This window comes from Leptidea sinapis, chromosome Z (genome assembly GCF_905404315.1).
Source record: "Leptidea sinapis chromosome Z, ilLepSina1.1, whole genome shotgun sequence".
NCBI classification, from domain to species: domain Eukaryota; kingdom Metazoa; phylum Arthropoda; class Insecta; order Lepidoptera; family Pieridae; genus Leptidea; species Leptidea sinapis.
Window position 1 is genome coordinate 21,764,972 of NC_066312.1, and position 27,781 is coordinate 21,792,752.

General features: G+C 33.7%; 1 protein-coding gene across 1 annotated transcript; it reads left to right on the plus strand.

Moving 5' to 3' along the window:
- The first annotated feature begins 3,090 nt into the window (after positions 1 to 3,090).
- LOC126978514 (palmitoyltransferase ZDHHC3) lies at positions 3,091 to 26,420 on the plus strand. The gene is made up of 6 exons (XM_050827358.1): positions 3,091 to 3,350; positions 3,748 to 3,878; positions 4,210 to 4,401; positions 9,935 to 10,156; positions 15,743 to 15,955; positions 16,515 to 26,420. Exons 2-6 carry the CDS (start codon positions 3,762 to 3,764, stop codon positions 16,671 to 16,673), a joined length of 903 nt encoding a protein of 300 aa, XP_050683315.1. The 5' UTR covers positions 3,091 to 3,350; positions 3,748 to 3,761; the 3' UTR covers positions 16,674 to 26,420.
- Positions 26,421 to 27,781: the final 1,361 nt, after the last annotated feature.

Below are 27,781 nucleotides of genomic sequence, written 5' to 3' on the forward strand. Positions count from 1 at the left end.
TGACTACGAAAAAATGCTTTTCGAAACTCTATTTCACGTTTTTGTGAGACAGTGAAATATCGTGAAGAATCTTTGATAGCTATGAATGGGTGACAGGTAGCCTAAAACGTAAATAGATCACGTTATTTCCGATTAAGGTAATTATCTGGATGAATATACTTATTGCGGTTATTACTTAGAATGGGTATAATTAACTAATATAATAACAAAATGACAGCTTACAATTTATACACTAGACAAGCTTTTTTCAAATACAAAGTAGCATAACTGGATGGGTAATTTTTTGGTACTATTTATTATTTTTCTACAATTTTCATTTTCTTTTACACTTGGATGGATATAATATGGAATAGGTATAATTTGTAACCTATTGTCTTATTTTAACAAGAATTCGAAAAATATCTGATGAGCACATGCTCGTGGTATTTGCTTAGATATCATTGCCGCCCACTTGTATAATATAATTTTGACGACGACTGGATGATCACTATTTGCAGACTGAAGTACCTAAGTAGCAGAGTGAGGTACTTCGGAAACACCTCGGGATATTTGATTTTTGCTTTGCTGACATTGTTTGGAAGTCGCCTTTGGTAACAAGGCCTAATCAAACCAAAATAGAATAAACGAATATTTAAATAGGTTTGTACAATGACGGTCTATACATATAGACTATGCACCTCATACAAAATCAAAGCCGAAATATGGCACATGCCACAAATGACATCATAAGAAGCTTCAACTGCTATGTCTATACATTTCTGCGTTTACTCCGATTTTTTTTAAATTTTAGTGGTCAATAGGCATCAATGTAAACACTATTTCAGTTTCAGCTGCGTATTTTGAATTTAGAACCCGTATTGGACAGTGACATCAGTGGAGTAGCAGTTTGGTATTTTTTTAAACCAGACGAAAAATAGGGTTGCTATAAGTTTTACGTTGTTCATCAAAAATCACACTCATATTATAAAGAGGAAAGTTTGTATGTTTATTTATTGGCATGTATTTGCATTTGTTACTTCTTTACGTTCTAGAGGGATTTGGATTTAATAAGTTAAGGTAACCTTTAATGAGAGAAACTAATACTCAAATATAATATTTTTATTTACACAAAATAATTAGTTAAACAGGTTACATAAATGTTAAGTTCCTTGAATTAAATAAAATTGTTTTTTTTTATCATTAGATATCTTTTCCACGGTATCTTTTGGGTATATGTAGTGTAAGCGGTGAAATATAAATATGCTTATTTGGTTTGTAAATTTCTTCACATCTCTCTTGCTACCAACTGGCGCCAATTATCGTCTATTATTATAATTTTTTTTTAATTTATTTTTATTTTTAGATTTTTATTGAATCTGTACTGCACTCACTAATAATTTGTCTAAATTTGTGTAGATCTATGAACTTTTGCAATGCAGCAATTAACGTTAGCACATTGCAATTTTATTACAGACAATTAGAAATTCTGCCACAGATCACACCCTTGCAGTAAGTCGTTAAGAAATTTCATTGATCATCACCATATTTGATTACGACAATCACTTGACCATAACGACGTGACGGTAGGTGACTCAAATATCCGGATAGCATATAAGATTCTGCCTAGTATCGTTAATTTGCTCCTAAGCTTTGAAATCTTCCGTAACTTTTTTATGGATCCCATAAGCAGAACCTAACCAAACTATCACCAAACTATATTTGAAGTATATTCTTTTCAATAAAAACGAAAATTATTAATCGGCTGGCGCGATATTGAGTTATTCGTAAATTTATTGCGCACATACTTATAGCTTATATATAATTTAAGACTTTTATGGTTTTCTCTGTTGCCATTGTGAGATCTGGACCAAATTGCAAAGGGATATATTTATACTTCACGGGAAGCACCAGCTTTCAAATAAAAAATAATTATCAAAATCGGTTCAATCAGTCTAAAGTTCTGAGGTAACAAACATAAAAAATACATACCAACGAATTGAGAACCTCATCTTTTTTTGAAGTCGGTTAAAAAAGAATTATCAAAATCGGTTCACCCAGTCAAAAGTTCTGAGGTAACAAACATAAAAAACATATCGACGAATTGAGAACATCCTCCTTTTTTGAAGTCGGTTAAAAAGAGCGACTCTATTGTTTTCATTTCTGACTGTGTGCTTTCATCTGTCCCATTCCGACAAGCGGGTCTTGTCTGGGGCTTGTCAATAATATTGACCATATTTAATGAAAAAATATTCGTTTTATTAAATTATTTCCGCTTTTTGCTTATCAATCTTATATAAATAAAATAACCTTACCGATGATAAGGCACATATTTTTTTTTGTCTTTAATGTATTATTTCAGCACTTTTTATAGCACATTTAGTCTTGTTGATTGACACACGACTAAGGAGAAAACTGTGCGTAATTGTCTAGCACACTTTTGCGGTTCCGTATCAGACTGCGAATAATATGTTCATATGACGTATAGAACGTCATTGGGTTTATAGCTGCAAAATTACATTGACATAAAAGCAAAACTGACGTTTACAGTACCTACCTTTTTGATGTTATTGAAGTTAAACTTCTTGCATTGCGCGCGCACAACGACATCTAAAAATAAAAGTTTTCAGACATTTTCTGACGCAAAGGGTTCAAGCCTATACAGCCGTATTCGTTGATATTCAATAATTTATTTCATGATTTTTACAATATCGTTCTTTCTACAAACGTAGAATAGCACAACAAATAAATAATTTTAAGGAATTGTTTTGTTACGCCAAAGAAGTATAACTTCTTGCGTGCACACATAAGTATACACACACTTTTTTTAATTTTAAACAGTGGAATTTAGTGGAAACTGCTTAATTTTTTTAGTAAACGACACCACACGTTTTTTATTATTTTAAAGAGTTATTGTATTTCAATAATTAATATACTTTTTCAGTTATTTTTTTTTTAATAATAGGGTAAATTGCAAAAGCAAGCATTGCCATCAACTTAGCAAAAAGAAATAAATTTAAAACACCCAACAGAGTCGCTAATATTTTGTGGTAATGATTTTCTGTGGGTCATAAGAAGTTTGTAGTATAAAGGTACTCTTTGAAATTTGTATTGATTTTTATCGGCTATCCCAGTAGGTATCTACCTAAACCTACATCTTTTTTGCATTCGCCATTCAGCCAAAGAAGAAGAAGTGTACGATCAACTTGTGGCTGTGTAATATCATTGATAATAATTGTTTTAGTTGTTTACCAAATGGATTTACAAAACTAATTATGGAACTCTTAAAAATATATGTTATCAAACCCTTATCATAGTTCTATTTCCTACTTAATTATTAAATCGTGTAAGGTTCAATTTCGTAGGGTGCCTAGGTAGGTACATTCTTATTTCTTTTTACATGTTATAACGGTAACCTGTAATATTGCGGTTATTAGACATTAACTTTTATTTCATACTCATTTGTTTTGTGTGAAAATGTACTGTGAATGTTATTAATGAAATAATAGTTATTAGGATCGTGCAAAGCGAAAGTGGTTTAGTACAAAGATGAAAATTGATTTCTTCAATTGTATTTTAAAAAAAAATATATATGTTTGTTAACTTGATGTTATTTACATCTAAAATGAGCTTTCATTAAAATATTTTTTGTTTTTGTTGGATGTTGAGACATTAATAAATGTATTAATTGCTACACTATCTATTTAAATAGGTAGAGGTAGATTCAGAAGTGTAAGTCTTGAGAATCTTTATTTCTTTGTGCTATTTTAGGTGGCTATTACTAAATGTCACGAGAGTACTTTGACAGTTCTGATGAAGATGAGATGGATAGCCATGTCCTTGTCCGCCCTGATCGTGATACACAAAACAGGTGCTGTGGGGGCAAGGCATGGTGTATTAGAGTAAGTACTATATATTTTAAGTGCTCTGTCCAGGACTCAACATTGTCTTTTTGTGCTTATTACACCTTATATAGTATATCGCTGGTAAGCAGGATTTGACCCACTTTGACATAAATTATCTTGACCCAAACTAGGCAAAGCCTGTAACTATGAGCACAAGACAACAATATATTTAATACAATAAAACAAACCCGGTACCTCTAGATCAGTAGGGGTCACTAACAGTGTTGTCAATAAATTACAGTACTAGACTAGCTAATTGCTTGGCTTAAAAACAATTGTATTTACGATAAGTATGGTCTAACATATTAAAAAATTTGTAATTTTGCAGGATATCTGTGGGATAATATGTGCAATACTGACATGGCTTCTAATATTTTATGCAGAGTTTGTTGTAATGATGGTGATGCTTGTGCCTGGAATATCTAAATATCCAATATACAGCTATGTCAATATCATCATCTACCAAACATTAGCATTCCTTGCTTTTGCATCACACCTTCGAGCTATGTTCACTGATCCTGTAAGTATTGATTCAAACTATGTATCACTTAATCACTTAATACATACATTGTTGCATTTAGAGATCATCTCGTTAAACTATAATTCAAAAACAATTTGAAGATATTTTATTAATCAATAGAAGGGATCATGATGTTATCATCCATTTATCTGACATTCTGACCCTTGTTTAACATTGTTATAATAATGTAAACAATCATTTACTTTAGTTATGTGCAATACAATTTAAAAAAAGTTTTCTTCTGCTCTATAAAGTAATGAAAGAGAAAAACATTATGAGTGTTCATTGTTGGTACATTTAAGAAAATTTAATATATGTTCTCAAAAATTGTCACCTTCAATGGTACAACAGTTTTATCATACTTTTTGAGCATCAAATTTTTAAACGCTTATTTCCTTTAGTGGTGAAATATAAATCAGCCTCAAGGAAATTATCCGAGCAAATGACACACAATTTATTTGGTTTGTAAAACCCTTTACATCTCTCTCTTGTTATCCACTGGCATCAATTCTCTATCATAATCTCATGTATGGGAAAGGTGAAAAATAAAACACACTTATACTTCTATGATACTGTGAAAATAGTACTAGGTTGTAATTGTTCACTGTTGTAAGCCATTCACATTCACCGGCAATGACTTTCTGTACACAAAATACAATATTGCTAATCATTGTCCACTGGGCATTTAAAAAAAAGAGTGTCTGTATAGTTTTCATTTCTGACTGTGTGCTGGTCATGTCTTTTCATCTGTCTCATTCTGATGAGAGGGAGAGAAAGGGATGTGAATACTTGTCAATAATTCTACCATATTCAATGAAAGAAATATTAGTTTTACTAAATTACTTAAGGTTTTTGCCTACCCATCTTATATCTTAGATAAATAAAATTAAGTTTCTGGTGATAAGTCACACCATTGTTTTTGTGTCGTTGACATATTATTTGTGCACTTTTTTAAAGCACACTTAGACTTGCTGATTGACACACAACTAAGGAGAAAAGTGTGGTTAGATTGTCTTGCACACTTTTGCTGCCTTGCTATCAGGCTGCGAATGATGTGTCCATTTGTATATAGAATGTCATTGTATGGAGATAATAATGTTCCACATACAATAAAGTTTTATCTAAACAGATGGACATGAACAATAATTAAGTAACACTAGCTGTGTTAGCTAAACAAATATACCAAATGACCACAAGTAAAACCAAAAAAGTATCTGTATAACTATCATAAAAAAAGAACTTCTGAAGCTGCCAGTACTTACTACTGAGTTGTTAGTGATTTACTTGCTTATATTATTTGCTTAATGTCAAGTCTGGGGTACCAAATTTATTTAATTTCGGGAATAGGATTATGTAGAAATGTGTATACTGGCGAAGGATGGCAGTCAGCTTTGCAAATTCTACTTTATTCTTTGCGAGGCGAAATAGTTTTGGTGCACTCGATATTCCTGTCCACTCTCAGATGTTGGCCAGCCAAGCCTTTTTTCTGCGACCTACGACCCTTCTTATGGGCAACTTTTCATTGCTTACGAAAGTAATAATAATTGCGTAAGAGTTCGTACCTCTTATTGATTTGTGGAAAGTAGTTCATTTCTGTCTGCAGAATGTATTATTTAAATTTTTCAACCACGAATGCACATTAATTTTAATGCAGCTCGATATGCAATATCCTGAACAGTATTTTTTTAATAAACTTACGATCCAAATCACAAATACAACAGCTACACTATACATAGCTTACAAACACAGGCATCAATAAAATTCTCGCTCGTAAAATGTAATATCCGCAACAGGACTGGAAATTCATTTGAAAATCCTATCAACTCTCGTGAGCCAGTGAGGAATTTAATCATTTCATTCCAACCCAGTGCATGCTGAACTAAGTTGATTATTTACTCGTATCAAAGTGACTTAAACGCTTAATACAATCAACTTTTAAACTATAAAAGGCTTTTTATTATTATTATAAGGTCTTATATATTATAACTAGCTGACCCAGCAAACGTTGTATTGCCATATAAAGTAATTAAAAAAAATTGAGGTATAATAAATTTATGCAACCGATTTTTAGACCTACCAAATATATTTTACGACAATTATTAGTATTCGGTTGCCATCTTGCATACCTATAGAGGATTTGTGGATGGAATCCATATAGTAGAATAATATAAAAATCGTTATACAAAAATAGGTGTCGTAGAAGGGCGAAAATTTGAGCTTGAATGTATTTTTCAATACTGAATCATAATAAAATAAAAATAAAAAAAATTGTCAAAAGTATATCAAAAATATATTTATATGAAAAATAGATGTTGGCCGATTCGCAGACCTATGTGTATATCGACACAAAATTTTTAAACAGATTGCTTTAGCCGTTTCGGAGGAGTTTGGTAAGAAACACCGGGACACGAGAATTTAATATATAAGATTATAAAGTTGAAAAAAATTAAGAACGTCGGTTGCGTTATTACGCAACCGACGTTCTTAATTTTTTTCCTTTTGGAAGTCCTTCCTATTGGAAGAACTGTAAGGCTCACACAACGGATCCCGTTGAAATGATACAGATATGCTGCAGATCTGTAAATATTTGGCGCGGAAAAGGCCTTTTTATAGCATTGCATTGCCATAAAATTTCGTCAATAATTTCCCTGGGGGTGGTCGCTACATTCCCAAGATGTGATATCATTAGAAACCTATATGTTACTATAGCATAAATAATTACGCAAAATATTTTTATCAAATCTTCAATCAATTGAATTTTCTTCGATATAATATTCATGGGGCACACCAAAATTAAGTCGAAAAGATTTTGGAGCGATTATTATTTATGAATTTAAAAGTTCTCTCTCTCCACAAGACTGTGCCGCTCGTCTTCATCGTCATTCCAGTTTCTATCACAAGCACCCTTGTCTCCTCCACCAGTGTTGCTGAGTCACTTCTTTAGAAAAATGTTAAAGAATATTAATACAAAATTTTAAATTCAGTGTTGTTAGCCTAGCAAAAGTAATTATAAATTTCAGATCTTTAGAAATGAAAAAAACTGCTGATAGGATATGAGGCATATCTGTAAAAATAATAAGTTGAGTTATTGATGTCATAGCACCATATCTAGCACTAGTTTTTAATAGCTGTATTGAACATGGCGTGTTTCCTGACCTTCTGAAATATAGTAAAATTACACAAATTTGTAATTGGGACTCACTTCTGACCCGAATAACTATCGGCCTGTTTCGGTGTTGCCGAACCCTTAGTAAAATATTTAAAAAAATAATTTTAAGCCTTTTAAGTTACTTCATATAAAACAATTTTTATTTACTAGGGGACGCTCGACTAGGCATTGTACTCATCAGGAATATTTTTGAGGCCTGGGAGGAATCACAGAATGCACTTGGTATCTTCTGTGATTTATCTAAGGCTTTTGATTATGTTCAACATTCAGCTCTGGTCAGGAAGCTATGTCACTACGGTATAGGAGGCTCTGCGCTCGATCTTCTGATCTCATATTTAGAAAATAGGATTCAGAGGGTCGATGTGAATGGCAGGATATCTCCTGGGACTCCTCTCGTTATGGGGGTACCATAAGGGTCTGTCCCTTCCTCTTCCTAATTTATATAATTGATCTTAGGTAGATCTTGTAGAAAAAAAACACAAGGTGGTATTGTTTGCGGATTCACTCATATTCAAAGTGAAAAGAAGCCAAGTTTTATTTGACGAAGTAAATAATGCTCTATCTGAGATCGTGTACTGGTTTAGCGCCAGTAAGTTATTGTTTAATAGTCATAAAACTAAATATATTAAATTTACCGCGCCAAATGTCAAAAATGTATATGCGAATATTTTATTAAACATAGAGGTGGTAAAAAGTGGAAATTGCTAAATTTCTTGGCATTACATTACATTAACTTGTTATGCCTACTACTCGGTTAAGTTGAGTTAGTAAGTCTCTTATTTATTGGGCGATGTATATGCTTCTACAATATGAACCCAGAAAATGTACCGAAAAAATGTGTTGCGATATTTAAAAGAATTGTTATATTTATAAGAATATATAAGAATTGTCTATAGCATAAACGATTTTCTTAATGACACCACAGACTGGGAAGTCTATGGTGTCATTAAGCGAACACCCTCAGGCTCTTTAATTATAAATGTTTATTGTACGATATCTCGTTGTAATCCATATTTTTATATTTAAAAAGGAAGCCCGCTGAGTTTCTTGCGCCCGTTCTTCTCAGGTCTGAGGCAGTCTATTTTGAATGGGTGGTAGTTATTGACGTTCAATAAGTGATTTTGAATCCTATTTTGATAAAAATATTTTAATTTGAATAATCGAGTTGAAGGCATAACACATTTATGTTTGTTCCTTGTGCTAACAGTTTATCACAGTTTTTACAAATAATTTACCATGGGACATAACACTACAGAAGTAACACTGTCAGTTGATTGTTTTATTTTTTTAATCGCGTATGCTACATCACTGAATCTAGTATATATTTGTAATGAAAAAAAAAGGTATACCTTTAATCTAGCCAGTTCTTCCAATATTAGAGCCCCATCATAATATTTTGGAATCAAGAGTAATGCCACGCAATATAGCCGATTACACAGGTTACCTCTTTATTGTTTAACAAAAAAGTCATTGAGGGATGCAGTAAATTTTATATATTTGGTTTTCGCGCTACTTACACATTAAGTTATAGCATTAAAACTCAACCAGAACAGAATGTCGGATAGAGCATTGTTTCCTTCGTTATCTTGGTTTCTTTTCACTTTGAATAAGCCTTCCATATATACATTATATTTTTTCCGGTAGATCAGGTAGATCATCAATGTAAAATAAAAATAGGTACGGTCCAACAATAGACCCTTGTGGAACATTAGTTATTGAGAGGAGTCCAAGAAGGTATCGCGTCATTTATTTGTTTTGGAATTATATTCTTTACACATGAAAGCAGTAGATCGAGCGCAATATATTTTATGCCCTATTGACATAGCTTTTTAGACCAGCGTTGACTGTCGAACACAATTAAAAGCTTTAGATAAATCACAGAAGATACCAAATCCATTTTGTCACTCCTCAAAAATTTTTGCTCAACACCTGCTTACATAATTATGTATGCACTGTCGTTTAATTGAATGAAACTTAGTAACGCAAAACTGTTCCTAAGATTTATTTTTAACAATATTTTCTTATGGTAAGTTATACCGAAACACGACGATAGTTCGGGCCTGAAGTGCAAATGGATAGATTCCTGAAGAATTGTATAGGCATATTCTAGTCTCCAATTAACAGTTTTATCGTATCGTAATTCGCAATGTCGCTCTCAAGAACTATGCGCTTAATTTGTTATGTCATCTAAAAAATATTGGTAATTATTTATCCTCAAGTGTCACGTTAGTTTCTTTGACACAAAAATTATATGCATTTAACACAGATAACGCATATAATATTTTTGGTCAACTTTTCAAACAATTTATACATAAACAAGCTAAAATGTTAATTAACATTTAAAATTCCACTTTAATATTTCAGGGCGCTGTACCGAAAGGAAATGCTACCAACGAAATGATTAAACATATGACTTTTCGCGAAGGTCAGCTTGTATACAAATGTACTAAATGCTGCAGTATCAAGCCAGATAGAGCCCACCATTGCTCTGTGTGCCAGCGCTGTATCAGGAAAATGGACCACCACTGTCCCTGGGTCAACAATTGTGTTGGCGAAAATAACCAGAAATTCTTCGTGCTGTTTACTGTAAGTTGACTTCTTGTGCAACCTTTCTTCACCTACTGTTTATTCAAACTCAAATATTTTAATTAAATATTTTTATATCGCCTATAAAGGGATGCCTCAGACTTAAGTAGAAACGGCACAAAAAAACAGAGCGAGCTTTTTTTTTTTTATAAAATTTTGTTACAGTAAAATTTATTGATTTTGTATTGATTTTCATAAAACTTGGTTTATGCATTTTCTGCGAGCATGTTGCAAAAGCATATACATCGCCCAACAATAGATTTCCGAAACCCATTTCTTTTCATACTTGAAGGTTGTAATTCCGTTAGCGTTGTGAAGAAACAGGGTGGTGTAGATCGTCTTCCAGCAGGTGACCATAAATTCCATACATCGATGCTCCATAAATATAAAATGGTGATATTTAAAAAAAAAATAAGCCGTCACGGGACGCCTGGTAGATGTGAAACATCAAAATTTTAAACCAAAATTAGCCAAATCGGTACAGACAACCGTGAGTTGGTAGAATTGCACTCTGAAATGCTTATTATACAAAGTCATAGAGATGAACTTCAGACAGTGTTGGCTGGTTTTGACCAAAGCAGTGATGCTTTTGATGTTGCCCTCAAACGCATTGCTGACTTAGAATGGGAGCTAAGGGATGCTCATAAGCAAATTACTATCTTGGACTCACAAAAAAATAACAGGAATATGTCCCACACACAGTCACTGTTTGAAGAACTAATCTGCAATTCACCTACAATGTGTTCTGCTAACTTACCTAGTAATTCTGATTCCCCCAGTGTCACTATTGACTTAACAACAACTTACAATTTAAACTTAATGAGCACTAAACAATTTGATTTTAAGGGGTCTCTCAACAACAGATGCTGGTGTTGAGCTTATTCAGCAAATTTTTGAAGCCTGGGATAGTTGTCAGGATGCCGTTGGTATTTTCTGTGATTTATCCAAGGCATTTGACTGTGTTCATCATGAAATCTTAATCAGGAAACTACATCATTATGGTATCAAGGGAGAAGCACTTGGCCTTCTGAAGTCTTATTTGGGCAACAGGTTTCAGATGGTTGAAGTGAACAGTAAGAGGTCAGCTGGATCTCCCATTACCATGGGCGTTCCACAGGGTTCGATTCTTGGGCCATTCCTATTCCTTGTATATATAAATGATTTACCATACTTTGTACAAAATAAACATGAGATAGTATTGTTTGCAGATGATACTTCTTTACTTTTTAAACTACATAGACAGCATACTGCTTTTGATGACGTGAACAATGCTATCTCCAAAGTAGTGAAATGGTTCACTACGAATAATCTCCTTCTTAATGAAAAAAAAACCAAATGTATTAAATTTTCCCTGCCTAATGTTAGACAGGTTGACACACATATTGTAGTAAAAGACGATGAGTTGAAACCTGTAGATACAACCGTATTTTTAGGGATTACCTTAGATACCAAACTTCAGTGGGGTCCTCATATTATGAATTTGGCGAAAAAGCTTAGTTCTGCAGCATACGCAGTTAACAAAATTCGGTAACTTACGGATGAAAATACCGCGAGGTTGGTCTACTTCAGCTATTTTCATAGTCTGATGACATACGGTATTTTACTTTGGGGACATGCTGCCGATGTTAACACCATCTTCACACTGCAGAAGCGAGCTATTCGTGCCATCTATAAATTAGGACCAAGAGTGTCACTAAGGGAAAAATTTAAGAAAATAAAAGTTTTGACTTTGACATCGCAATACATATATGAAAACCTTGTTTGTGTAAAAAAAAATATAAATTCGTTTAAAAAAATTAGTGACGCTCATAATGTCAATACTAGAAATAGGGATAGGCTTGCTGTTCATGTAAGTCGACTCCAAAAAGTCACAACTTCATTCAGAGGTCTGTATATACGTTTTTATAATAAGGTCCCTATTGACATTCAGAACTTACCTTTAAATGAATATAAATCAGTGCTAAAGAAAAAGTTGTATACAAAAGGGTACTATAAAATATCTGAATATCTGGATCTAAAGAACCCTTGGGACTGAGCTGCTGGGCTGTTACATGTCTGTCCTAGTTTGATAAATGTCATTATAGTTATATAATTTAAATATTAATATTGTTTCTGTTTTTTAATCAATTTTAATAATCATTATCATGAGTTATGTAATTTGAAACAAAATTGTAAGTAGAGGCATTTAGTAAGTATTGCAAATTATGTAGATGAACTAGAATTGTTTTGTTATTCGGTAGATTTCTCGTGGCAGGTATCGTCATGCTCGCTTAAATGCCTCTGCTTGTGGCGGCGACGTGGGGTGGGTCGTTCCCTTCCCTAAAATATGGTCGAGGGAGGCGATGGCTGGTCCATGCGTCATGCTCGTGAACGGGCGCTACTCGTGGGGGCTGGATGATCTTGTTACCGGGAGGTCTGCTTGATGTGTTTTTTTATTATTATTATTTCCTTTAAAGTTAAAGTTATTATATATTTTATTTTATGAAATGCTCACATAATGCCTCTATTTATTTACGGTATGTGTGGATTGATGCATCTACTATACTCAATAACTCTTGTGTTTATAAGTATTAATTTCCTTTTTTTGACTTACTCTTGCAAGCCTTTCAGTTTTTGACTTTTGAGTATTTTTGTTGCGTTATTTGCATATATTGTAATTGAAATTATTTGTAAAACAACTAAAATGTAAATCTTGACTTAAAAGAGTGGCAATGAGTTTCTTGCTACTTCTTCTCATTAGCGCAACCCTTTACGAAGTAGCGGTAAATTCAATAAGAAACAATATTTATATTTTTTTTGACATTCATAAGTGTCATTTTTGTGACCTACGTGAATAAAGTGTTGAATTTGAATAAAATGTTGTTGCTAGATGGCAGTTAAAGCAGGTTATACTTGTTACAATCTAATCTATATGTATCTATGTATATATAGATATATTGTTTTATATATATATAAAGTTGTGTTAGTTACACCGTTTATAACTCAAGAACGGCTAGATCAATTTTTCTGTTGTTAGATTTTTTGGATTTCTCTTAGTCTGGAATAGGATAATAAGTAATAAAATATCAAAAAAATCACGAAAAAATATTTTTATATAAAAATAATCTGATACATTTTGTATGGATTGACATTTTGATGACATCTCGAGAATAGGAAGAATTCAATGAAGTTTTTTGTTAGTTTCACGCTACATGCTTAATAAAATACAACTGACAGTGCACATCATGTTATTCAAGTTGACGGGTTGTGTGTTTGTTTCGAGTTTCTATTAGCTTATTGTGCCGATATTATCATTAACAATGTTAACATTTGATCGTCTTGGTCACGACCGTCAAATTATTCCCGACAAAGACGTAATGCAACTAGGATTCGAAACATTGCGAATGAAAGGACTGAAGAAGAACAAGAAATTGCAGGTGAATAGAACCGTGTTAGTATGGATCGACTTCGTGCTATGAATCACAAGAGCAATGCAAGGCAGCCCGGTAAACGGATCGGCTGGCAATACGAAATCGTCCAGTAAAACCTCAGAGATCAACAACTAGATAATTTTCGACGCACAAGAAGAAATTTATGAAGTACTGATTTGAATCGAGGAGCATTTCGATACGATTGCAGTACTTATTATTGTTTGAGAGTGGGAAACTACCGAATCACGACATTTTCTAGCAAACACTCAAAAATACAATGTTTGTTTCTGAATGACCCCATTTGGGGCAGACATTATCTAATAACGAGGACATTCAAGGTATTTATTTATTTATATACTTACACACAGTACAGTAAAAGAATAACATACTTCCTATACTTATTCTTGTGTATTATGTATGCTAATTCTAAAAAAAAGTGTTTATAAATCAGTAATACGGACTTTGCTTTAGATATTGTAGATATAAGGACAGATTCACCATCGGATTGGATCATTGCAACCTCTCGAAGATGGACAGCATAAATTTTTACAATTATACTACATGGGCAACATGGAGGAATAACTTGATCGATGTCAAGAGATCAATGCAGCAATGAAAATATCAATTCTTCAAGATCTGCAGCAACTACTTCATGAACATTTTGCATGTCGAGTTAGCACGCAAATCTTTCCTTTCCGATCCGTCTCGCATTCGCCGTGACCATTCAAATGTTAAACCCAATCCTTCAAAGTTTGTGGTCTGAATCTAGAATCCATTTCCCATGTTCAATTAATTATAAGTGGCATATTCATGGGATGGTAGACCATCTACGTTATCTGTTATGTCTGTGCGCATGTTAATAAAACGGTAAATGTCGTCTATCACGGAGGTGCTTCACTGAAGAGTGTAACCCAAGCACCAAAATACACAGCCAATAAAGAATCATTAACGAACTTGATTTTTTTTTATTTCCTTATATTTATTGTCCTATTAAAATATTGAAATTAATTAAATCCAAAATCTGCTCATTTATTGCCTATTAGGCGGAACAATGTTCGCCGGGTCAGCTAGTATATTATATATTAATATATTATGTTACAATAAAATAGGTTCGAGTTATATTTTCTTTCATAAAAACTCGAACCTATACCTATTCACATGACATAATATATATTATGTCATATATGTATATATATATTGTGTCATGTAATATATATATATATATGTATAGTCGCATCAGATAGATCATAATCTAATAAGGTTGTTTAAACCTTAGCAGAAATCAACAAAGTTGTAAATGTTTTAACATTGATGTTAAATAATAAATATGAAAATCGAAATGAATCGAAAAAAAAATTTTATACAAGCAATAGGCACAAAAGTAAAGATAACAGAAAATTGATGTAAGTAATACGAGTTAAAATAATTATGTAAATTCGGTTTTACCACAAGAAACAAAACTTGTGAAATTCGGGTTATAATAAGGACAAATATTAATAATGTAGGTTACTAGGTTAGAATCACTGTTTAAGCATTTACTCCACAAATGAAAGTATAATAATTATTAGTATTACATTGTTATAATAATTGTGTAAGTTCTGTTTTACCACAATAAACAGAACTTTTGAAATTAGAAGTTACCACAAGAGAAAGTACTACCTAATACGTATAGATGGCGGTAACAATAATATAGCGTGGCGAAGCGTCGCCACGGCCTGTATCGCCACGCCAACAATCGGGTTTACCTATAGATGTTTCACATCAATAAAGTATCATTCATTTCATTGTATCTTCTTAGATTACTGCGAGTGTTACACATTTAAATAAAATTAAAACGCGTGTTATTGTAACTGTATTTTTACATTATTAATATTATTTCATTTAAACTGATGCTCCGTGACCTATGCAGACCATGTTTTCAGGTGGACTGCGGTTGACAGGAGTCGAGATAGTACTTGTCAGAGCTGTCTTTGTGATGTTTAGCACCATGTGTTGTTTTTGCTCTAGACAGATGGTTTTTTAAAATGTTGAAACTTATTATTAATCTATGGAAAAGATATATCGCATTGCTCTGCATTTTCTAAGAAACTACTATGGTGTATACTTATTTTATTATTATTATTTTAACTAATCAATATCAAACTGTGCGACTTATATAAGATTATTATGATTTCAGTTCTACATAGCTGCCATTTCGATCCACTCGTTGACCCTCTCTGTGTACCAATTTGTGACTTGCATCCGACATGAATGGCGCGACTGCAGTGCGTACTCACCGCCTGCCACTGTGGTGCTCTTATTGTTCCTGATCGCTGAAGCCCTCCTGTTTGCTATTTTCACCGCTGTTATGCTTGTAACGCAGCTGCATGCAATTTGGAATGATGAAACGGTACCTACAACACACTTTTTCTTTTCTTTTTGTGCAAAAGGTTTTTCTGAGACAAAATAACTTATATGTATTGTAAAAGGCAGGGTGCATTACTTACAATCAGGTATACATCTTGTTCGTCTTGTTACTTCTTCTCATAAGGAATGATTTTTTTTGGTGTATTACAGACTTTACGGTGACAGCTAATAACTTCAAACATTTCACACACACTACAAACGAGTGATTACTAGTGGCTTTAAAGTCAAATATCTTTGTCAACATAGGATTTAAAATCAATAATTGAAAGTCAAACTACCACTTATTCAATGTAGTATGCTTAGAGAAGTATGTTGCGTAGATATTGTTGAAAGCATTGCAACAGAATATTATGGTCCCAAATTCCTAACGAGTTAATCATGTGTAGCCTTACTTTACTCATTTTAACATGTGCTGTCTGCTAGTGAAAACACTACACCAGCCGTTTCAGAGATTAGCCGAAACAAACAAATTATTGCACATATTTATTTATAGATTAACTCGTTGAATCACACATCATTTTTAAAGTTTTTTTTATATTCAGGGTATCGAGCAACTCAAGAAGGAACAAGCTCGCTGGATCCGCAAGTCCCGCTGGAAGAGCATTCAGTCCGTATTTGGGAGGTTTTCTATTCTGTGGTTTTCACCGTTCACCCAGCCTTCGCGTAAATCCAAACTGGAAAGCTACCTGTACAGTGTTTAAATGGCATTATCTCATATACTAGTATCAAATATTACCTGTACCTCCTTATATTATTATATTTGATATATGGGTTTTTTATTCTTGTATCGTACATATAGGTCTGGTTTGATTTGGATAAGCTTTAAAGTGAAAACTTCAGCGTCGTTGAGCACTTTCCTTGGAATGGGTATAAAATGATAAACTCGCGTCAGGACACCTGACCTGATCGAAGATTCGTAAGACAGTCGTTGAAATTATGGATGAAATTTGATTTTTCTGAGAGATAAACTTTTAATGTAAAATAATTATAATAGTTTTGATGAGATAAATTTTTCATATAATAAAAAATGGCATTTTTGTGTGCGATTGCGCAATAAAGGAATATTGTATTTAACCACAGAAATGCTAGTAGTTTTATAATAATAAATAAAGCAATTAGTGCGAAAATATTCTTTAACCATTCCAAAATTTTAAAAAATGCACAACGTTAATGTTCAAGTTTTCACATCTGCTGGCACTCCCGGAGTGCAACTCGTTTTTGTTTAATTTAATTTATTGTGATTTAATGTAAATATTGTGTACTATACTTTAGCACAGACTCTTGCAATTTATTTATTGTTTGACAAATGAATTCATTATTTCATTAAAACATATTGTTTGATGTAAGATTGTCTGGCGAACTGATATTATTAAGCAATTTTTATTAAGGCGTTTTTTGCGAATGCTTTTCATATCATTTACACTTAATTACGCTTTGTACTATTAGAATTACGATGGTCACTTATGCGCGTTTTCTCATCATCTCTTGGCTGAAAAAAAAAATTAAGAAATAAATTTTGAATACGTGTCTTGGGGTACAGATTTTTTATTGTCTAATGGAAATATCATGTGTATTTAAGGGGTGGAAGTATACTGCTTATATTTTGCTTTGTGTCATTAATCAATCTTAACACCATAGTTTGACGTAATTATGTCCTTATTAAAACTTGAAAACACTGTTTAAATTAAATTATATTAATTTTATCCATTCATTTTATATTAATCATTACAATTGATCGATTGCACATAAACTTTACCTTCTGATTGTCCGTTGTTGTATAATTTTGTTTATTTACTTCATTCAAGGCTTATACTATCACTATATTTGTTAAAATCGAAGACAACTTGTATAAAAACCACGTTAGAACAGATATGTTTCGCAAAAACACACTGAACTAGGGCCTACTACAATACTCTTTTTCTAATCATCTACGGCCGTCTTCATTAACCTATCTACCCTTAGTTTAACTTACAGATACATTGCTGTCACCATTTAATGACCACATCTTATCTATCCATAGTTCTATTCTATTCTATTCTTCCTACTATGGCTCCTGTGGAAGGTATACCACAAGTTTGCCAATGTCACGTTAAGGTAGACCACCAAGCTTAGAGTATTCTTTTACTAATTTTAATGGTAGTGATCGGTGCTTAAGATTGAAAGAAGTTTTATTTTCTTATACCTGAAACAAATATACATGCTGTTAGGACTATAAGGGACATACACAAATATAATTACTTAAATTATTTGATATAAGTACTTAGTGCTATTTACAACTTAATCTTATTTATTTTAATATATTTACACAAAATATATACAAATGGAGTGAAAACTAGGGAGAGGAGACATTTAAAGGAAGTTGGAAGTTATAGTCCAATGCTATCTGTCAATAGGTTGTTGAAATGTAGGTAAGCGTAAAAGGATAGTTTCGTCTACGTCTAGTAAGTTAAACTAACGATGGATAGGTTATTGAAAAAGATCGTAAATCATTATTTTAGTGTGCCATGTGTGAAATATTACGTCATATCAATGTCTTTTGAATCCATATAGATTATTAATGTAAGTGAATCAGTCAGTTGTTCAACTAAGCGACAATCCAGTATCAGACTTACTTCAAGGCACTAGACTTTCTGTAAGGCACGAAATAAGTCAAAATTATATTTTTATAAACACAGAAATATACAACATATAGTATTTTAATATAAGAATCGCTTATGACTTTATTTATAAGTTCGAGGTTGTCTTATTGTAAACATTGATTTTCTACAATTATGTACAGAGGACATAATATTAGTTTTGCAAATACAAAATTCTTTTTATCTCTGTACAAAGTAAAAGGGATAGTAAGTTGGCAAATGCGTATAAAATTATCTGTATTAGCGCCATTTGACATTGTTTCAAGATTTGATGATGTGATTCGATTTTGTAGAAATAAAGATCTTGTACATCACAGTACAAGTTTACCAAACCGTTTTAAATTCAAATATTGTGTCGTTTACTGGTACTTGCGCAGACGTCTATTTTGGAGCTATTTTCCATAGAGAGAATTTATTGTGATCGTGTTTCGGCTCTGGCAATATTTAAAAATTATTGGCCAAAATAATATTATATGGAAATATTATAGCAAAAGTTGATCGATATTTTTGAAGTTAGACCTTTAATTGTTTTATTTAAAACGTACCTATATAATAGTCATTGCAATATTTTAAAACGAACAAAATATTTATATGATAAGTAATGATAATTAAGTAGCCTTTTCTGTTATTATATAGGCAATGAGCAACAAAAAAGTTTTGTGATATAGATACGAATATATTTATAAATAGGATCTATAATGAGGTCCTTGTTGTTAACACAAAAAAGTTTGTGTTTTAGAAAAAATATCTTTAAAATATGACTTAATAACACCAAAATTTCATTAAACATTAAATATTTAAAAAGAAAATATATTATAGCATTAGTCCTTATGTATTTTATAGTAATGTATTAATTTTAAAGTTTAAAATATGCATATATAATATATATGTATCTTGATATGAAAGCAGACTGCTTGTAAACTTTTAACTGCCAACTGACGTCACCTAGATCTTTCTAACCGCGTTATTATCACGCGTTAAGAATTTGAATGGAATCATATAAATATAATATTATATATTCTTTACATAAAATTATAGAATACATCACAGAATAGTCTAATTATTAGCTTCAAACACACACACACACACACACGCAGTTTCTTACACATGTTTTTATTTTATTCTTTTTACTTTCTTTTAAATTTTCTTTATGTTTATTTTTACACACACAATCGTGTAATTTAAATTTATCCCCACTCTGTTTGTTGACTTTCTAGTCTTGGTGTATGTGCGGGGGCACCCAGTAATATACCACACAGGTTCCATACCTAGTACAGGGGCCCTTGGAACTAGCTAGAAATTTTTGTCCATTTTCGGCCGTTCCCAATATACTATCTACAGATTGAGATAAATTACTAACTTCTACTGTCAGTAATTAGTTGTCAATAATCTGAAGCTGTCCCAATATACCCGATAAGTCATTCTTATCGCCTTATATTGGGACGCGTGAATTGCAATTTTCCATACAAACTTCTATCACTGTTAAGCTGTACGTCCTTCCATTGACAGACAGCGTGTACGGTAAGGTTAGTTACTGTCGATAAGTTTATTGGTATAGAAAAGTCATCGATAGTTACGATTTTTATCTCAAGTAGGCCACAACCGGAGATAGACTGAATATTGGGAACGGCCGTAAGTCAATAAAAGTATTTTTTTAGGACATCCAAATGAGGATTGATGACATTTTCTATCTCTTTCTAGCGTATATTACTAACTCTTTGTAGAAACACAGTACATGAGAATTTAATTTGAAATAAATTTAATTTGTATAAGATTCCATCACTGCTCTGTGTATGATATATAATGAATTCTTACTTGTATCTACTTGTAAAATGGTAGTAATCGGAACAAATTTAAAGCATTCAATGTATATGCTTCACTTTGTCTTATATTTACACACCACATTTGTTAGCATGACATCAAATAATTTATTTAGTTAAGGTTTGTTTGTCGTGAAAAAATAGGAAAAATTTTAGAATTACTATTCAAAGCAAGCTCACTTAAACTGAATTAGAATAACTAGAATAGCAGTATGGTTCTCATGTAGCTTCAAACAAACTGATAGGAGTGTTTCAGAAAAAAACGCTTTCGCAAAAAGTTCAGTTAACTGAATCCATAAGCTCAAATCGTTTGACAATGTTATTGGTTATAAAACATCTTAATATATATAAATCCAGTGTCCTGATGTTTGTTCCCAGTGAACTCCTCAACTAATTTATGGATTTTAATGGGGATTAATTTATGGAGTGCAGTTTAGTCTAACTTGAGAGTTATGACAGTTTTTATTTCCCATATTTGTTTTGTATGGACATATTTTCTATGAGAGAATTTATTGATGCACGGTTTGACAGTTCTGCTGTGAAACAATTTCATTATAACAACAGGGAGCATATTTTACGAAATAAATCTTGATGTAAATATTATGGACATATTCATACAAAACAGTATTATATTCATTATATACAGAACAACATATGTCGGATCAGCTAACTTGTATATAAAATTTGATGTGATGTTAACAAATGTAGCTTTTACAATATTCATTTTTCGTAGTAGTTTTTTGGGTTATTCCACATTTTATAGTTGTTAATAGGCCTAATATAGTTACAAGGTTGTTATCAATAGGCAACTTATTTTTCATAGATGTGTTGCTAGTATGTTACCCATGTGTAGTTCAATCATAGTTATTAAGTGTCACAAAAATAGCGAATAGGTTGTCAAAATATAAATACATATATCTATATATTTAAGAGAGAAATATAACAATAATGGATATATTTTGTTGTATAATTGTAAGGACCGTTGGTTTACAGTAGATAATTAAAGTAGTGATGTTGTAAATGAACGGCATATGAATATGTGAGTGACAATTATTGTTAAGCCGTGGTTGATACTAGCAACTTTAAAGTAGCCTTAACATACTTCGACAAGCATTCGAAATAACTTAATTGGTTTTAAAACATATTTTTCCACTTACCAATGGCTGTCACAAATAATGAAAATTGTAGCACATTGACTAACCTTTTGGTTTTCTCGTACGTGATAGGATTGAGATAGAGGGGGAGGGTTGGGGGGTCTATGAGCGCATTCTGTTTGATACTTTGACCTCTATTAAATACCACTGCACTGGCGGTTGCCAAAGTGCTTATGTGCCAGTTTGATATTCGCCATTTTGGCGCTAATGGCCATATAGCGAGAGTCTGCGGTACTAAAACTGGTGATGACAAACAACCTCAGCAAACATTTATAGATGGTGGGAAACTATTTACAAAAAAACATTTATTTATTTATTTATTTGTGTGTATGTGTACTTTATTATGTTGATTCTTGATGTATAAATTACACGGAAAAAGAGCGAAGTTAATTCAAAATGTAGAAATAAAGAGTATTGTATGTCAAAATTAGTTCTCAGGACGCTCGCGAGTGGCGCTTCAAATAGGGACAAAATTTTGCTGTCAAACATATGGAACAGCCTGTCAGTGGTATTTATACAGGTCAGTGGTTTAATAGCAATAAATACTTATTATTTAATGTTTAAGCTCGCTGGGCAATAATCATAGCTTTGATGTTTTAGAGGCTGGATAGTTCATTGTTTTATTGAACTGATTATTTTAAAATAAGAACAACGGCTTTACTTATTAGGTAACTAACGTTCAACAACAGATAGCCCGATTTGTTGATGCATGTCACCATATTGTGTCTAATGATATTTATTTGTATAAATCTTATATAGAGTGAATAGATATATACTTTCCCAGTATCTACAAGACTGGCTTCGACGTATTTTTGTATTATATACCATTATAAGATATTCGTTGATGTGATATTTTATAGTCAACAAATATATCGAAAATGTCATCGCCCAAATCAAAATATAATCTTATTGTAAAATTCTAAATATATCGTCGCTACTCGAATACTTATGAAATACCCGCTTAGAGAAATCAATGTATTATTCTCAAATGGTATTACGCCTTGTATGAGTATCGACTTATGTACTATGGCTCTCAATAAGGATAGTATAACATTATCTCTACTTACAAATATTATAACATTTAAATATGTAGTTTTTGACATAATATATATAACAGTTATAATTCCAGAGATTGTGATCGTAACGTTTTAAATATTTGTAACTTCTTTGCACGCATTTTATTCCATACTCGTAAGAAATTTCACTTTATTCAAATATCGTCATCAAATGGTTTTACTATTCATAAAATAATAGGATAGATTGCAATCCCTTAACATTTTATTTAATGACTTCAACAATCAGCTGGTTTTTGTAATGAAATTTTTCGCAAATAGCTGGTTTAACCAATAAAATTAAACCAAACGGCTGGTCTAACCTACAACCGAATAGCCAATCCGATCGTTAAAATATTACTACTATACATGCGTTCCTTTTTTGCATCCTACCCTTGGGGCGGGGTTTGTTTCCCTTCGGATGATCCTAGTGCCTGCGCCGTTGCAGTAGCCGATGTGATGCTGCAGGGCATGGATATTTTTATACCAAGCTCTGTAGTACCGATCGGTGGCAGATCACAGTGGCACAGATGCGTCAGTTAAAGCAGCATCTGACTGCAAAAAACAGGCGTATCGAACTTGGGTTGCGGATCCGAACTGCAAAGTTCTGAAGAGGAAATATAACCGTGCCTCCAGATTTTTTAAGCGGCAAATCGCCCGTGCGAAATCGAAGCACGTCGTCAAAATTGGCGAGCAGCTTTCCAGTTACCCGACCGGAACACGCAAGTTCTGGTCGTTGTCGAAAGCTGCTCTTGGTAACTTCAACCAGCCGTCCATGCCGCCGTTGCACATGAGGAATGACACCCTGGCCCATACGGCAAAAGAGAAAGCCGATCTCCTGTGCACTCTTTTTTTCCTCCAACTTGACTCTTGACGACAACGGAAAAACACCGCCGACCATCCCGCGGTGTCAGAGCTCCATGCCTGAAGTACAGTTCCGACAGAAAACTGTTAGGCGAGCTCTGTTTTCGTTGGACGTCAGGAAGTCGAGCGGGCCGGATGGCATTTCTCCAATCGTGCTTAGAACGTGTGCCCCTGAGTTGACGCCGGTGCTAACGCGTTTATTCCGGCACTCTTATTCAAAAGGCGTAGTCCCTGATTCATGGAAGTCAGCCCTTGTCCATCCGATCCCAAAAAAAGGAGACAGTTCGGATCCGGCAAACTACAGGCCTATTGCTATTGCCTCCCTACTCTCCAAAATCATGGAGAGCATAATTAACCGCCAGCTCTTGGTATACCTTGAGGGTCACCAGTTGATCAACGACCGGCAGTACGGCTTTCGCCATGGTCGCTCGACTGGCGATCTTCTGGTATACCTAACACATAGATGGGCGGCGGCTATTGAAAGCAAGGGGGAAGGCCTGGCAGTTGGTCTGGATATAGCGAAGGCCTTTGATCGTGTATGGCACAAGGCGCTCCTCGCAAAACTTCCATCATTTGGGCTTCCTGAGAGCTTATGCAAGTGGACCTCCAGCTTCCTCACTAGGCGCAGCATACAGGTCGTTATCGACGGTTATTGCTCGAATCCCAAGCCCGTGAACGCTGGAGTGCCCCAAGGCTGTGTGCTATCTCCCACGCTGTTTCTTCTATATATCAATGATATGTTGGACACCGCCAACATGCATTGCTATGCAGACGACAGCACTGGTGATGCCGTATACACGGGCCATGCAGGTCTCTCTCGGGAAAACGTCGACCAGTGCCGGGAGAAACTTGTGTCTTCTATCGAGTCTTCTCTCGAGAAGGTCGCGGAATGGGGTAAGTTGAACCTTGTCCAATTTAACCCCCAGAAGACTCAAGTTTGCGCGTTTACCACTAAAAAAACCCCATTTGCCGTATCACCGCTCTTCGAGAACACTTCCCTTAAAGCCTCGCCTAGTATCGGAATACTGGGTCTCGAAATCTCGAGCAATTGCCAATTCCGTGGCCATCAGGAGGGCAAAGGCTTCAAAGAAACTGGGCGTCATAAATAGAGCACGGGAATACTTCAAGCCGGCCCACATTCTAGCGCTCTACAAAGCGCAGGTCCGGCCTCACATGGAGTATTGCTGTCATCTGTGGTGTGGCGCCCCCCAGTATCAGCTCGATCCATTTGACCGCGTGCAATGCAGAGCAGCTCGAATTGTCGGGGACCCAGTACTCTGTGAACGGCTGGATCACTTGGCGTTGCGTAGAGACGTCGCTTCATTGTGTGTCTTCTACCGCATTTATCACGGGGAGTGTTCCGAAGAGCTGTTCAACCTGATTTCTGCCGCCGAATTTCACCTTCGCATGACACGCACAAGTTACGATATCATCCCCACCATCTGGATGTGTGGCGGTCCTCCACAGTGCGGTTTTCAAGGAGCTTTCTTCCACGTACCACGAAGCTGTGGAATGAGCTTCCTTGTTTCCGGGACGATACGACATGGGTACCTTCAAGAAAAGCGCGTACACCTTCCTTAAAGGCCGGCAACGCTCTTGTGATTCCTCTGGTGTTGCAGGAGAATGTGGGCGGCGGTGATCACTTAACACCAAGTGACCCGTACGCTCGTTTGTCCTCCTATTCCATAAAAAAAAAAAACAGTTGGACTGACTAATGAATATTATAAAAAAAACAGTCTGACTGACCAAAGACATTACTAGAAGACAGCTGGGCTACACAGTTAAATTTCATTACCAAGCTAGACAATTAAATTTTATTGCTTAACAAACAAAATTTTAGGAAATCATTTTACATTTCTAACAAATTCTTGTCTTGACCAATCATATAATATTATCAAACAGCCAGCCTGATCAATAAAATTTTTACTTCTAAACAGCTGGCTTGTGCAATAAAATTTAATTTTTAAACAACCTGGTCAATGCAATATTAATGTTATTTTTAACAGCTGGCCTAGTCAATTTAATTTCTAATAATCAGCTGTTCAAACCAGTATTTTATTACAACATTATTTTGACCAACAAAATTTTAATGCTGAGAAATTGGCCTGACAAATCTTATTTCATTTCTGCTACCATGATCCATCACTTTTTATCACAAGATAACCAGTACTCGCCTACCAAACAGATCGTTTATTTTTCTTTAATTTCACTTTCAAGCAATATATATTATAAAACAAATAAATTACCTGGCGAAGCATCCAGCATTCAACGATAAATATTAATTTAGCTGTCAAGTAATTATTTATCATCGTTATCATTTCAGCCGCACACTGCTGGACAAAGGCCTCCCCCAGAGATCGCCATGACGATCGGTCCTGCGCTGCCCTTATCCAACGTTTTCCGGCAACCTTGACCAAATCATCGGTCCATCTTGTGAGGGGCATACAAACACTAAGTCTTCCGGTATCGCCATTCGAGGACTTAACTGCCCCCACGGGCACCAGTCCGTCGAGGTACTTGCCCTGCCCACTTCCACTTCAGTTTCTCAACCATTTTTTTAGATGGTTGCGAAATTATTCATATTCTGGTATACATTTGGATTGCAATCTAATTACCTAAAGACAGGCTTCATATTCTGTCATCCAGTAGTTGATTTTTATATATTTTTTGTATTATTTTTCCTAGTGATATAAGATATCATTCAGTGTGTAAAGAGCATTATCATAAGGCCCTAAGTGTTATAGAGTTGAAAATTATTTTTAAATACTTAAAAATGTATTTATTATTGATAAGTAGAGGTATTAAGATAAGATGCTGAAACTCAGTTAGTGCTTAATATTTTCTGTAAGTTATTTATTTTCAGGTCGCTGTGTATTTTTATCGGTCGTTATTGGTAGTTTAGTAAATAAATGGTGATTATACTATTTCGTTTTCATTTATACTTCCAGTGTATCAAGTCTTTTACACAAAGAATATTCTAACCTACATTAATTTAACAATGAGTAGTTAAATTTTAAGAAAATTACACTAATTTAAACATTTTCTCTCATTGGCGGCAGGCTAAATTTTTTAGCTGTGTTATTAATAAACGCGAAGTAAAGTTATTCCAAATTTAAAACTTTTTGTCTTTATCTTACCTTTATCACTACAGAACTACATGACAGAGAAATAATTTTAAACTTGGAGTAACTATACACTGCGTTTATTAATGAGAAAGTAACTGTAAAACTTGAACTTTTAGATACTCTGTAAAATCTGTAACTATCTTATAAAAGTTACTCCAACTTTAAAATTTTTGTCTTTATCTTACCTTTGTCACTACAGAATTACGTGACACGGAGAAACTAGGAGTAACCTATAAGTTTTACCTACCAATTACTGGGCAAATGAGTCTTAACATCTTATGACTCAAGACCCTGAGCGGCACTTCATTATAATGGGCAGGACGTATCAGTAACCATCAGCTGAACGTCCAGCTTGTCTTGTCCCTTAATGTCATAAAAAAAACATTATTTCGTGGGTATTGAACGAGACTGGGATGAGGGAATCATGCTTGCTCGTGATGGTTTGCGTAAAGTTCGTCATACGATCTCAAGCGAACACAGTTTTTTATTTTATGTTCAAATGGTGGGCATACGTCACTGTTTTTACATTATTAAACTGTAGTTCGTTGCCTCCTCGTCGAAGTAGTCGAAGTTAAGCATCGCGCCGGTCATAATCAATAGAGAGCATTAAAATGTATCTTTCAGATTTCGCATTTTCTAAACATAAGTTTGTTTTACTTTTAATTGTATTAGATAACATTATAGTTCAAAATATAATAGTTTTTCCAACCAAAAAGTAAAAGGAAAATCAGCTGCTGGTATCAATATAAACTACTCTTTTGAGACCGCGTCGTCAATTATCATTCAAACAAAGTTTCAGAATTCTTCTTAAAAACTATATTATAAATATTTTTTGCTACCCTTGATAATTCTTAGATAGATCAGATTAAATTTACTCTGCCTAGGCATTTAGAAAACGAAAAAGAAATAATAATTTAATTAACAAAAGCTATCAAATTCAAAGGAAACCTTAAAAGTAACGTGAAAATGTAATTATAAAGGCAGAAAAATGAAAATATATATTAAAGTAAAAATTAGGTATTTTTTTTAATTTACGTACGTCACGTTTATGGATTAGGAGCTTTAAGAATACTAATAAGGTGTAGGTACAGCTGACTAGTACCGTAGAGTAATAATGGATACTTAGATATGTATAAACTACTACTATACCAAATTGAA

Coding starts and splice junctions, on each gene's coding strand:
- LOC126978514 (XM_050827358.1), top strand. CDS start 3,762: ATGTCACGAGAGTACTTTGACAGTTCTGATGAAGATGAGATGGATAGC. Junction 10,157..15,742: donor AATTCTTCGTGCTGTTTACT/GTAAGTTGACTT, acceptor TTATGATTTCAG/TTCTACATAGCTGCCATTTC. Junction 15,956..16,514: donor CAATTTGGAATGATGAAACG/GTACCTACAACA, acceptor TTTTATATTCAG/GGTATCGAGCAACTCAAGAA.